Here is a 12,250-nt window from a genome sequence, read left to right as displayed (position 1 = left end):
CACAGGGATTGTATTTGCATGGGCATATGGTATGTAAGTGTGTGTGTGTGTGTGTGTGTGTGTGTGTGTGTGTGTGTGTGTGTGTGTGTGTGTGTGTGTGTGTGTGTGTGTGTGTGTGTGTGTTTGAGTGCACCAAAATAAAAAGGCCCTTATGATTGAGGGCCACGCGTGGGTGCCGTTGCGAAGCAACTTCGCAATTTCGCCGTAAGGAAAAGAGATTGGAATTGCTCTGCATATAACAACCACCGCCGCCACAGCAGCACCGAACGAACATGATTGGATGTTGCTTGTTTCCTGGCGTCGTGTTGTGAGCCACAGCTAGTGGAAAGGATTTGCCGATCGACCAGGGAAAGAGAGAAAAACGCGGAGGAAGGACTTGTTTACCCGAATATGGCCCAGGCCAGCTCTGGGAATTGTTTGTTTTTATTATCGTTATTATTATAATAATGCTCGAGGCGTAGTGGGACACCGCCTTGAGAGCTTGTAGATGCTGATAGGCTGGTCCTGGAGACTTTCCCCGGATAGTCGTGTTTTTTGTAGGCAGGATTGTCGACAAACCCGAGAGAGCCTCCATATCGAATGTTGGGTGTATCGTTTGGGATATGCATATTGATTGGATTTTAAAATATCTCTCATGTGTCAAGGCATTCAATTATTGCATGACGGCGCAATGAGTTGAATGTATCATTGCTGCCGCAATATTAAATCCAAAATTTTTCTGTTGGTCCGGTCCACCCAAATTGTGGTTATTGACTATTTTCAGGATTGTAATGGTGTGTACATTAGTGATGGGTAAAGTTGGCAAAAATCCGGAGTCGACTCCGATCCGTTCGACTCCGGACGACTCCGAACGACTCCGAACGACTCCGAATGACTCCGGGCGGATCTAGTGGTTCCATTTTGCCGGATTCGGAATCGAACTAACAATAGTCGGAGTCGGATCGGAGTCGTGGGTGCGCTCCATACAGCACATCACTAGTGTACATGATTCTTCAGTTTAAGTTTTAGCATTAGTTCTGTAGCGGGATGCTTCTTAGTGAACTCTCTTCTACTTGCTCTTGGTTGGAATTGAACCTTCGATCTGTTGCGTGCAAAACCGTGCCCTTGTTCCCGGCACCATTTGTCCCCCTTCGTTGTAGCATGCAGCAGAGGTATAAAAGCCAACTGATTAGGCAACCAAATACACTTTTTTGATGTGTACATTTAACTAGGAAAAAACTTTCTTCTTTTGGATGTGTAATTTTATATGGAAATAAATATTTTGTGAAGTACATTTTTGATAATACAAACCTACTTTACTCCTTTTGTTGTTGCTCTCCATTACAAGACCCGTGTGACGTGGGTATGAAGGAATTATCCCCAACATTTCCACACAAAAAATAAAGCAATAAAAAAAATCCTCCCCAAGAAAACTCATGCTTGCGTGATTGAAGCACGCTGGGCTTTAAATGAAACAAAATAATCGATACACGGAACGCATTTAAAAAGTACCTACCGCCACTGTTTTGTGTGTTCCATTGTTTTTGTTTCCCTCCCTGTTTCGCCCTCGTTTTGCTCTCTGCAGCTGCGTTCAATTAAAACATTCTCTTCAGTGTCTGGCCCTGGGTGGGCGGCGGGCACTTGTTGAAGGTGCAGGGAGAGTACAACATTTTATCCCCCGGACGTGTTCGCTGCACCGCGCCTTGCTTTCCTCTTGATCTGCATCTTTTGCCATGGGAGCTGTGTTTAAATGCGAATTTCATTCAATCGCACCCCCGGGGGCCAGGCGGGGCCACAAATATCGCAAATATCTGGTGCGATCTTTCGGCACTAGCGCGCGGCGATTATTTGTTTGGTTTGGTTGAGCGTGATTTGCTGCGAGACAGGCTATGTAGACTTGCTGTTCCTTCTTCCATCTCTTGGAAAGCTTGAAATGCTTTGCCTCTCCCCCATTCAACTTGTTGCTTGAATGAAATGTGCACGGCGTTAAATAATGTTTCATTTTCATTTCCTTTTTTGTAATGTATAAATGTGTGTTGCATAGCATAAATCATTCCAACCGATTTGATTGTAACACAAAACACATTTCCTCTTCCGTGGTTCAACTGTTTTGCATTTCTTTTTTTATGCCATCTACATCAACATAATTTGATATGAATTGTTCGTGTGTCTGTGTGTGTGTCTTTGTGTCTGACCGTGGTTGCCACACATCGAAAAAGATACCACATATGTTTTGTGACAACCAACAACGGCGGGACGACGACCACCAACGGAAACCGACGGGACGACGCGCAGTACGAATTCTCAACATGAAAGCACCGCAAAAGTCCCTCCCCCCCTCCCTCCGCTCCCTTTTCCCCTCTCCGCCACCATCAAGACACAACAAAAACAAACAGCGCGGACCAAAACCCACCACTGCCTGCCAAAACTCTAGCGAGATCAACCAGCAGCGCAACAACAAGCACAGCAGCAGCAGCAGCGGGGGGATGCAAAGCAAACGTTGCAAAACAAACAAACAAACAAACAAACACATGCAGACACACGGAATGACCTCACAGTTCATTAGCACACAAGTTCGCGGCGTGGCTCTGGTTCGCGTCGCCGCGGAATCTCGTTATTAACGTTTCGTGCGGATTTGTGGGACGAAAGCGGTGTGGCGAAGAGGGAGTTTTTTTTCCCCTTCTCGAAATCACACATCAGTGTGAGAGTAAGAGAGAGAAAGAGCGATAGAGATACAGCAGGGGAGAGTGTGGGAGTTACATCCGAAACATTCGAATCGAATACCGACTCAATCATTACGGTCCTTTCTGCGTGATTTATTCTGGCCGCCGCGCTTCAGCTCGAGACTTACACAGGGTTTACCAACTTATTTTCAAGGTGATGACCATGTCTTTTTTATTTTTGGAATAATTAAATTCAGAATTACAATATTCTACTCATCATGCTTCTTCTTCTCCTAGTTGGCGTAACGTCTTTCGCGGACATGCTGGTGGCCTATACAGGCTTTCGAGACTTATTTCATTACCACGCAGCCGGATAGTCAGTCCTTGCTATCGGGAGACGGTCCATTCTAGGCTTGAACGCATTGACGGGCATGTTATCGAGTCGTTCGAGTTGACGACTGTACCACGGGACCGCCCCGACTGCACTCATCATGCAATAATCTTAAATTTCACATCTGATTGAATGCTAGAAGTATAGAAAAAGTTAAAATGTTTGGTACTTAAACATAAGAGACTTTTTACAGGACTCTTTTAACTCGTTGGTCGTGGTTGAGCAAAGGGGAATTAACAATGTAATGATAATAAACCATAATTTGCATGATTTTTGCGTTACCATTCGGAGAAACCCTGCAATTTTCGATGCGTAATACTGATCTAGATGAAGGAGCGCCGTTCCTTCGTGTGGGACGTGAAGAATCGGCAAGACGAAGCATCCGATCATAGGTCACTTTAACGAATGCCTGCGTGTGTGTGTGACTGTTTGTGTTTGCTCGCGTTTGTACACAGTTCTGTCCGATTTGAGTAGGTGGTGTCCGGGTGGAGGGACACCAAACGATCAGCATCCGCGCACTGATTTCATCCCAACCATCATCCCCTCCCTGGTCGCTTCTCTTCTCTTTCTTTCTGGGCAATGTAGAGGCGAAGCGATAGAAACAAAAAAACAAATCGATGCCAATGGCGCGCGTCCAACACTGATAACCTTTTTTCGGGCGGCTTCCATTTTTGCCGACGATCACACACACACGCACACACTGCGCCAATGTCCGTCTCTCTCTTTCTCTGCTGTGGGCGTACGTGTGTGTGTTTATGTGTGTGGTTTAACACTGGGGTCAAACCTTTTCTGTGCGATGATGGGCGCTGGAAGCAGCCGCATATGCCTCACACGGATCAACTGCCAGGGTCGAAAGTGGTGGTCCGGCCGCTTGATAACCTTATCCCCCGTTTGACCCCCGTTGCTCATTGATGGTGTAACAGAATGCTTCTTACCAGACGAATCTTCCCAGACGCATTTTGTGCCTATCATGGTGCGTGATTCCGTTGGTTTTCAATGCTTTTTTTGTGTCGATTCTTCCCCGCATTGCGATTTAGACTCTTCACTGTTGTGTGAATTTGTTCCTTTCGGTTCCTCCTCCGTTAATTCACTTGTAGGAATTTCATAACACATCCTCTTTATGACATTTTCAGTTGTTTTATTGCATTGCATCAATTAAAGACATCATGAGGACATCAAACACAATCAAATGGCAAGTTGTGACAGCTCGCACATGCTTTTGATTATGACACTCATGACCTCATTTTTGGGAGTTTTTGTGACGTTTCCCACACATTACTAATTTTCCCCTTTTTCCTCTCTTTCTCTTCCTTCCCCTCCATCGTCGCAGATTAGCATGGAAAAGGCAAAGGCGTACATCAAGAACGAATTACGTGGGGGCTCCCTAGCGCAGCCGGAGCCCCCGCCACCACCGCCGCACCATCAACACCACCAGCAACAACAGCAGCAGCAGCATCCGCAACTGCCTCCACAGCACCACCACCACCACCAGCCGCCCATCCCGAACGCCTCCGCCCATCCGTACCATCCGCACGCCCAGCAGCAGCAGCCGCAGCAGCAGCATCCTCATCTGCAGCATGGTCACGGGCCAGCGTCCCATCCGGCCCACCTGCTGCCGGCCGTACCCCAGCACAGTACGCCGGTGTCGGCGGCGGCCTACCATCCCCACCATCCGCCGGTCACCGGCGCCCGGTCGCCCTCGGTCGTCTCAATGGACGATCCGGCCAACATTTGCTACGTGTGCGGTGCGCACGGCGCCCAGGACAAGTACTATCTGCGGGTGCGCCAGAACCCGGACAACCCGGCCGAACCGCACTTCCCGCTGCTCGAGTCGCACACACCGCCGGCCGGCGTGCCGGCCTGGACGCCGGCCAAGGTGGGCGTCCGCTCCTGCTACCTGTGCTTCACGACCTTCGCCCAGCAGTGGGACTACCACGAGCGGGAGGGCAAACCCCTGGCCCAGCGGCTCTACTGGCTGAAGCGCACCGACGACAAGAACTACATCGGGGCGGAGATGAGCAGCCAGGGCGAGTACGCGGCCCAGGTGCTCGGGCTGAGCGCGGACCATCTCGGCGGCGGCATCCCCGCCGGCTACGGAGCAGCTGGCCAGCCACCACCACCGCCCGGCCCACCAGCCACTGGACGGGGGATGGGGCCGGATGGCCGTCCGCCAACGGGACCACCACTGCCCGGGCCGGCGTACTCCTCCCCACTGCCGACGGTGCCGCGCAACGACAGTCCGCTGCGTGGCAGTAGCGCTCCGCAGCGGAACGATTCGCCACAGTCGAAGGGCGGTGGGGAGGGAGGTTCCAGCACAACCTCGACCGCTCCCCCGTACCATCCGGCGAAGCGCTTCTTGGAGAATCATCTCGCCAGTCAGCAGCAGGCGGGCGCCACCACGAACGCACCCGCCACCAGCAACAACACCGTCCAATCGCAACCACCGGGGGCGGCGACGGGGGCTACGGCGCCAGCACCGACGTCACGTCCGTCGAGCCGAAACGAAAAGTCGACGACGCCACGGCCCAGCACGCACGACAGCCCGTCGCCGGTGCCCTCGCCGGCCGGTGCCAGCCTGCGCTACGATGGACGCAAGATGTCCTCCTTTGCGCACCACAAGCTCAAGATGGTGAACTACAACAATGCGGGCGCGGCGGACCACCATCGGAACCATCTGGGCGCGGGCGGCGGTGGTGGCCCGCTGTCGTCCTCGTCCACCTCCTCCCATTCGGCACAGCAACAGCAACAGCAACAGCAGCAGCAACAACAACAGCAGCAGCAACATCAATTAAGGCTCGAGGAGGAAGGCGCACTGGATCTAAGGAACTCGGCCACCGGCAGCATGCTCGGTGGCTCGTCGGTGGGCGGCATGCTGGCGGAGGAGAGCAGTTTGCGGGGCAGTGGCAGCAACAGCAACGGTAGCACCGGCAGCACCGGCACGGACATACTGGACCTCTCCATGCCGGACAAGAACTCGATGACGGAGGTGTGCTACGTGTGCGGCGACGAGCATCGGCGGGGGAGCCTGATGGAGATCGCGACCGTCAAGCCGAAGGACGTGAAGGACCAGGAGAAGCCGTACTTTCCGATTTTCGACGAAACGCACGCTCGGTAGGTGGCCGTAGTGGTAGTTTGAGCTTTAGTGTGTGATGAGATTGGTTTTAACGGACTTTTTTTTGCTTTTTTAGACCGGCACGATCGCGTCCGAAGGATCCGAAAGGAATGGTGCAGGCGTGCAAGGCGTGCCACCAGTATCTGCTCAACCAGTGGCAATCGTTCAACGTAAGTACTGCTGGTAAATGTACCAGAACCGTACCAGGATTAATGAACTTCGAAGACTTCCCGGAAACTGTAAAGCCCATCCGATTTTGTTCGTTCGCCTATGACTATGAGTGCTGTGTGTTAGCTTTGCTTGTTGTTTAGCATCAATTAACTAACCGGTTGACAAGTTTGTAGAACCTTCTCTGATCGTGGAAAGGTTTTGTTTGGCGTTCCGTTTGCCAAAGCCACGAATGTTTGCTTTGCTGTGATGGCTAAGCACAAGTACTGGCCGCTGCTACCACTCCTGCAGCTTTATTTGCCTCCAATATTGTAGAGGATGAGTTTCTTGATTTGTAAAACACACACACGCACAAAAAACAACCTCTCGTTGGTAGCAAATAGCGCACGGCAACCAAACACAACATTCATGCCGTGTGTGAGTGTGTCCATCCGTGACTGGTCAGTTTCTCGCTCTTGTCCTGGGGGCAGTTTTGGGCTATAAATAATTGCATAACCACAAAAAAAGCCATTGATTGCGCGAACTTAATGAATCATTGCTCGTTTCTGCACCTGAAACCTGACGGTGCAGAAAAGATATTTATTTTTGGGGTCAAATCAATCGGCAGTATATTTGGCTTCGACGGGGCTTGTTCGGGTTTGTTTTGCTACTCCCGTGAAGTGTACTTCCTTCCCCTCGCCCTTGTGTTTATCTATTTTTTACGTGCGCTTACCATCCTACGCAAGACTGTTCACAACCTTCGATGAAAAGTATAGCTGCAAACAATGGGTGGGGAAAACCCCCCTGTTATCCGAAGGTTGGTAAGCTATTTTTACAACTCATTAGCAGCCGATTTGGGATGGGAGAGGAATACTTTTTTTTTAATGTGAATTTTTTAATGTGCCTGTCCTGTCGAGAAGGATGACGTTGCGCTTATGGATGACACTCTGTTTCAGGGGCAGTCAGGAAGGAGCGGGACATTAAGTGTGTTATTACAGAGGTTGCTTCTACTGATAGTTTATCATTAGTTTGCAGCGTGTAACTCCGAAGCGTTACATTGTAATAACGATAGCTTCCTTTGCTAATTGTAGCGAGTTTGAGCTGTGCTTTGGGCGTAGCACGCTGTCCGCAACAAACCAGAAAGACAAAAATGTGCTAAACTGTTGGTCGTGGTTTGCGCTGGAAAATGATATGGGTTGCCATAATTTTCACATCTTTCCAACTCTCCTCCCCCCGCCCGCTGTTGGGTGCTGATGCTCATTAGCAACTAATGCTGCCTCGCGCAACCTAAGCCACTTGTGACGCGTGATCAACTGCAAACAGCATGTCGCGTCCCCCCACTTCGGTTCCGGTTCCATGCGATGAGACCGGTTCATTGTGTGTTGCGCGGTTGGCTCTGTACGCGTTTGTACGTGAGCTTTCGCGTCAAACACAAGAAGCTGTGGTGGTGTCTGGGGTTGTTGTCAATTTACACTGTCAATTAGCGGCGGGTTGGCGGGGGACGGGCGCAGGCAAGTGTGTGGGGTTCTGTTCGGTTCGGTACAAAACCTCCCGATCCGGATTGGGTTGGATTCGGTCGGTCGGTTGTGTTTGGCCAAGAGGATGTCAGATGAGTTAGCAATGAAACTGGTTTCAGTGTGATTAGAAGAAGCATCGGCTTGTGTTTGTGTGTGTGTGTGTGTGTGTGGGGTGGGGTAAGGGGGGGGGGGGGGGGTTGGGGGAATGCTCTGTTTCTCGTGCGCTAAACGATACGGGCCGTGTGATTGCAGCTCTATGAAAGAAGGAACAAGCATGACCGAAGAATGCAACCGAACTGTACCGAACAAACGATAAGCTCTCGCGAACTTTTTTCATTCTTCCTCGCTATTGCTTGAACATGTGAGGTTCACGATCGAGCGTGACTCATCAATTGGCACAACACATCTTTGACCTTTCTATGGTTACCGTGCGTGCGTATCTTTCCTCACTTTCGTGAACTCTCGCACAAGCTTTGCACTCATCATCAAGTTGTGGAAAGTGACTACGTTTTTAAGATGCATTATTCACATCTGTTTCTCTTGTAGTCAGCGGGAGATATTGCAGTCATTTCGGTAACTTGTTTAGTACGAACTTAAATATTAATATATTAATAAGATTAAATCTTTTCTCTTCTTCTTTTGGTTCAACAACCGTTGTCGGTCAAGGGCTGCCTGTACCACTTGTGGGGTTGGCTGTCAATGACTATTGGATTAACCAGTAGACTAGATAGTCAGTACTACGTATGGCGGCACGGTCTATTCAGGACTTGAACATATGACGGGCATGTTGTTAAGTCATACGAGTGTACGACCGTACCATGAGACCGGCTAAAAACATTAAAAAAGATATTAATATAACCAAATACCAAAAACCCCAAGCTAATTGTACGACCAAACCGGCCAATCAATTCCCAACATTCCGGATTTAATTGGTTGGCGACGAACCTTTTCGGATACACTTGCCTTTGAAGTCCAATTTTTAGAGCCAACTCCATGATATGCGTCCATGGCGATAATAATCATGTTTGCCGTAAATACCGCCCCAAAACCCTTCCAACCAGCGTACCCGTGAGTGGTGCCTTGTGCTTGTGTTGGAAAGATGTGATAACGAACGAAGAGCAGCAGTGTGTGCAATCTTACTTGCACCGAATCCGCGTGCCCTTCCATATGGCGCAGCAACTGGTAATGGACGTGTGTTTGTGTTTTTTCGCTCCATTCGATGGGCGCTTCTCGCGGGTCGAATCATTCTCGCACCCACACATCAACACACACACACAGAGGGACACTCTGGGAGATCTCGTCGACTTTACACTGTTACCACGACGGTGTGAGACGCGCACAGCCAGCCGCGAACGGGACCACCTTTCCGTTCCACACCGACACGATGCGATGTGGGGCGATGCGACCCCGGCGGATGCTTAGGACAGCGGCGTCAGCTGGCTGGCGCTTCAGTATCTCCCTGCCAATTGTGGGGTTCAAACACGGCTGCGCGGGCTCGAAGCGCGCGGAATATAGACCGCGATATTGACCCCTCCTTTTGTGATACGTGTTTTGTGTTGTTGATGAAACGGTTTTGCAATTAGTGGCACATAAAATTATGCTGCAGTGTGTGTTTATTTGTTGAATTGAGCTGTTAGTTAAATTCTAAAAGACTTAAATTGAAGCCTGTCTTACATCACTAAGAAGGTGCTTCATGATGACGCTGGTACGTAAATAACCGTTTAGTGCGCGTTGGTAATATTGTTTTGGAGTTTTTTCTTTGTTTTGGCTGCATCAACAACTTCTGAAGAGTGTCAAAGATTGGCACAAAAAATGAAAAAAAAAAAATTAAAAGAGAATCGTTACAATTTTCTAATCATTATTATTGCCATCAAACGGTTGCGCTCATGACGGCGTGCGATGTTAGTCATTGTGACCGTTTTGTTTTTGCTTTGCCAATGAATAAATGAAGCAAAAAAGAGATCCCGTGCCAGTCTCATCATCGTTGGCTTATCTCCCCGTTCAACACTCTCACGCTGTGACAAGCCAAGTGGCGGGATAGCCCAAGGGAGGAGGGGGGAACGCGGCAAAAGGACATGGGAAAAGGACCCGCCACGCGATAACACGCGCCAATGAATTTCGGCATTTTCGAACCGCTCTTTTCTCAGGTGGCTCAGCCTGTGTGGGATGGGTGAAGGAGAGATGGTTTGGGGGAGAAGAAGGGATGGGTAAATGTTTCTTCTTCTACTTCTTCTTCTTCTGGGAAGCGGTGATTGCGCTCCCATTTCCCTTATCAACCGCGGTTCACGTCCGTTGTTTGGGCGACCGAAAATCTTCACAAAACTACCACCACCACCACCCGGCAAAATGGAGGAGCAGAAGTGTGGTGCACTGAGTTGGGTTGGGTGGTGGTGCCTATTAGCTTCCACCCGTTATCGGCCGTACCGCGTGGCCGTGAACTAATACCATTTTCTCTTGTTCGCTGTGAGTGTGCGCGCAATCGTCTGTGTGTGTGTGTGTGCTGTCGTTCGTCGCTTAGATTGAATGTTGTGTTGTGTGCGAGGCGGCATTTTGTGGTGTGGGGGGAAATCCCCCTCCCCCCCATACGCAACCACAACATACCCCATCGTCCCCTTCAAACAGTTCAAACGCACCCAGCGGGGACCGGTGCGAGCCGGTTCGTCGCTTGCCAAACCGGTGCGCGAAACATGGGGGGCGGCGATGGTGGAGCAACCGAATCACCCATCCTTCGGTCGGGGATCGGTGGTGTGTTGGTTGGCATGGGCTGAGCCGGTGGGCACAGGGACGTTCATCCATCAAACCGATACCACCGGTGTTGCTGCAGCGTGAGAAATGTGATTAACTCTGGGGTGGGAAAGAGTGGCACAGCAAAGGGTGTGTGTGTGTGTGTGTTGGAAAGGGTAGTGATGGTGGCGCTATCGATCGATTCCGTTTACACGTGCTTTATGGTATCGGGCTACCCATTATTATTCGCTGGCAACACACGCAACCTGAAGCAGCTAAAAGCACTTGCAGCAAAAACCAGTACATTGAGCATTTTAGGTTAAGAGTGATAGGTAAAATTGTTACATTAGTCTCTCATGTGTTATCGAACGGTGGACATTGAAATTAAAGCACGAGAAGAAGAGAGGAATAGAGCATTGTACAGAATTTGTAAGAATAAAACGATTTAAACCATTTGTCTTATAAAGGTCGTAATTAGATTTGAACCCGCGTCCTGTACTGTTGCACTCCATCCGTCTCATATGATACTATCGCACCGATCTTCTGTGTCAGCGTTTGATTTCGGTTTTGTTTTTCCATCTACGTGCTGAGCACATTTTGATTTGTGAAATGTTGTCAACAAATGAACAAGCCTGGGATTTCCTTTTTTACGGAACGACTCCTTTTTGTAGGATCAAATTTCCCTGCCATGGATCGAAACACGCGTGTCATCAATTGTCCTTTTTTGTTTCAATGATGTGTGATACCACTTGTCACCTTGTCAAACAAACCCCTTATCTAACATTGAGTCAGACGCTTTACTCGCTTGCGCTACGTTTGCTTAGCAGAACGACCGGAAGTAGGGTTTCAATAGGAGAAAAAAGAAGCAGAATAAACAGCTAAGCTGATAAGACGCAATACGCAACAAAAAGGGAGTACAACTTTTCGCAACTTTCCCTCCCCATTCCTCATCCTCATTGGTGTGGCGGATACACATCACCACGTGTGCCATCGGCTGGTTCATCTGGCTTGGGACGGAAGAGGAGAAGCGCAATTAGCAAGCCTCTGCCAATCCCGGACACGGTCACTAACTTTGCGACTGATTATGAAGGTATACGTGTGTACGTGGATTGCAAATGAGTTCGGTGGACTTTCACCCCCCAATTCTTGGTGGTATTTTTTGTGTAGGATCCGTGTCTAGCTACATACGAATACAAAACAGCATCCAGGGAGGAGCTTTATACAAGCATTGGCAATGCTGTGGCGCACGTAGTACCATTATTTTGTTTATTTGCGTTTCAGCTCGTGCAAAGCAGGCACCGCGGTAGAAGAAATTCCCAGTTCGAGCGAGAGAGCCTCCACGGCGGAGCTGGTGTAACCTTGTGAGGTCAGCTTGTTGGCCATCTTGCATGTTTTCGTTTCGTTCTTTTTTTTTTGCTTGTCTGCGGGAAGTAGTTAGTGTTCTTTGGGTTTTTTGTTGTTATTTGCTGTGCTTAATTCCCATGATGCCGCTCTTATCAGCTGCCGGGAACGTTCGGAGGTTTAGCTTCTAGCGGCGCGCAATTGGAGAGGAATTTCCTCGACCCCCGTGTACAGGGTTTCGAATCCGACCAAGTACTCTCTTTCGCATTCTAATCGTTAATGACATCAAAGAGAAGCGTGAAGCTCGGAGCGTTTAGCGAAGGGAGAGGAAGAGTAGTGTTTGTGTTTTTGCCTGGAAGTGCTGTCCTTCTTCCTG

The 12,250-nt window shown here is 49.6% G+C and overlaps 1 protein-coding gene across 5 annotated transcripts in view; it reads left to right on the top strand.

Annotated features, from left to right (window-relative positions):
- LOC120951690 (uncharacterized) overlaps positions 1–12,250 on the top strand; it is an 86,595-nt gene that overhangs the window by 16,243 nt on the left and 58,102 nt on the right. For 4 of the 5 annotated variants that reach the window (XM_040370526.2, XM_040370525.2, XM_040370521.2 and 1 more), the window contains exons 3-4: positions 4,364–6,144; positions 6,222–6,315. In XM_040370526.2, the coding sequence (XP_040226460.2) occupies positions 4,370–6,144; positions 6,222–6,315 (1,869 nt within the window). In that variant the 5' untranslated portion in view covers positions 4,364–4,369. The remainder of the gene's footprint in view (positions 1–4,363; positions 6,145–6,221; positions 6,316–12,250) is intronic. The other variant, XM_040370522.2, reaches the window with a different exon arrangement.

The sequence above is a fragment of the Anopheles coluzzii genome, chromosome 2 (assembly GCF_943734685.1).
Source record: "Anopheles coluzzii chromosome 2, AcolN3, whole genome shotgun sequence".
NCBI classification, from domain to species: Eukaryota; Metazoa; Arthropoda; class Insecta; order Diptera; family Culicidae; genus Anopheles; species Anopheles coluzzii.
Note: the sequence above shows the minus strand (reverse complement) of the source record. Positions and strands in the feature narration are given on the sequence as shown.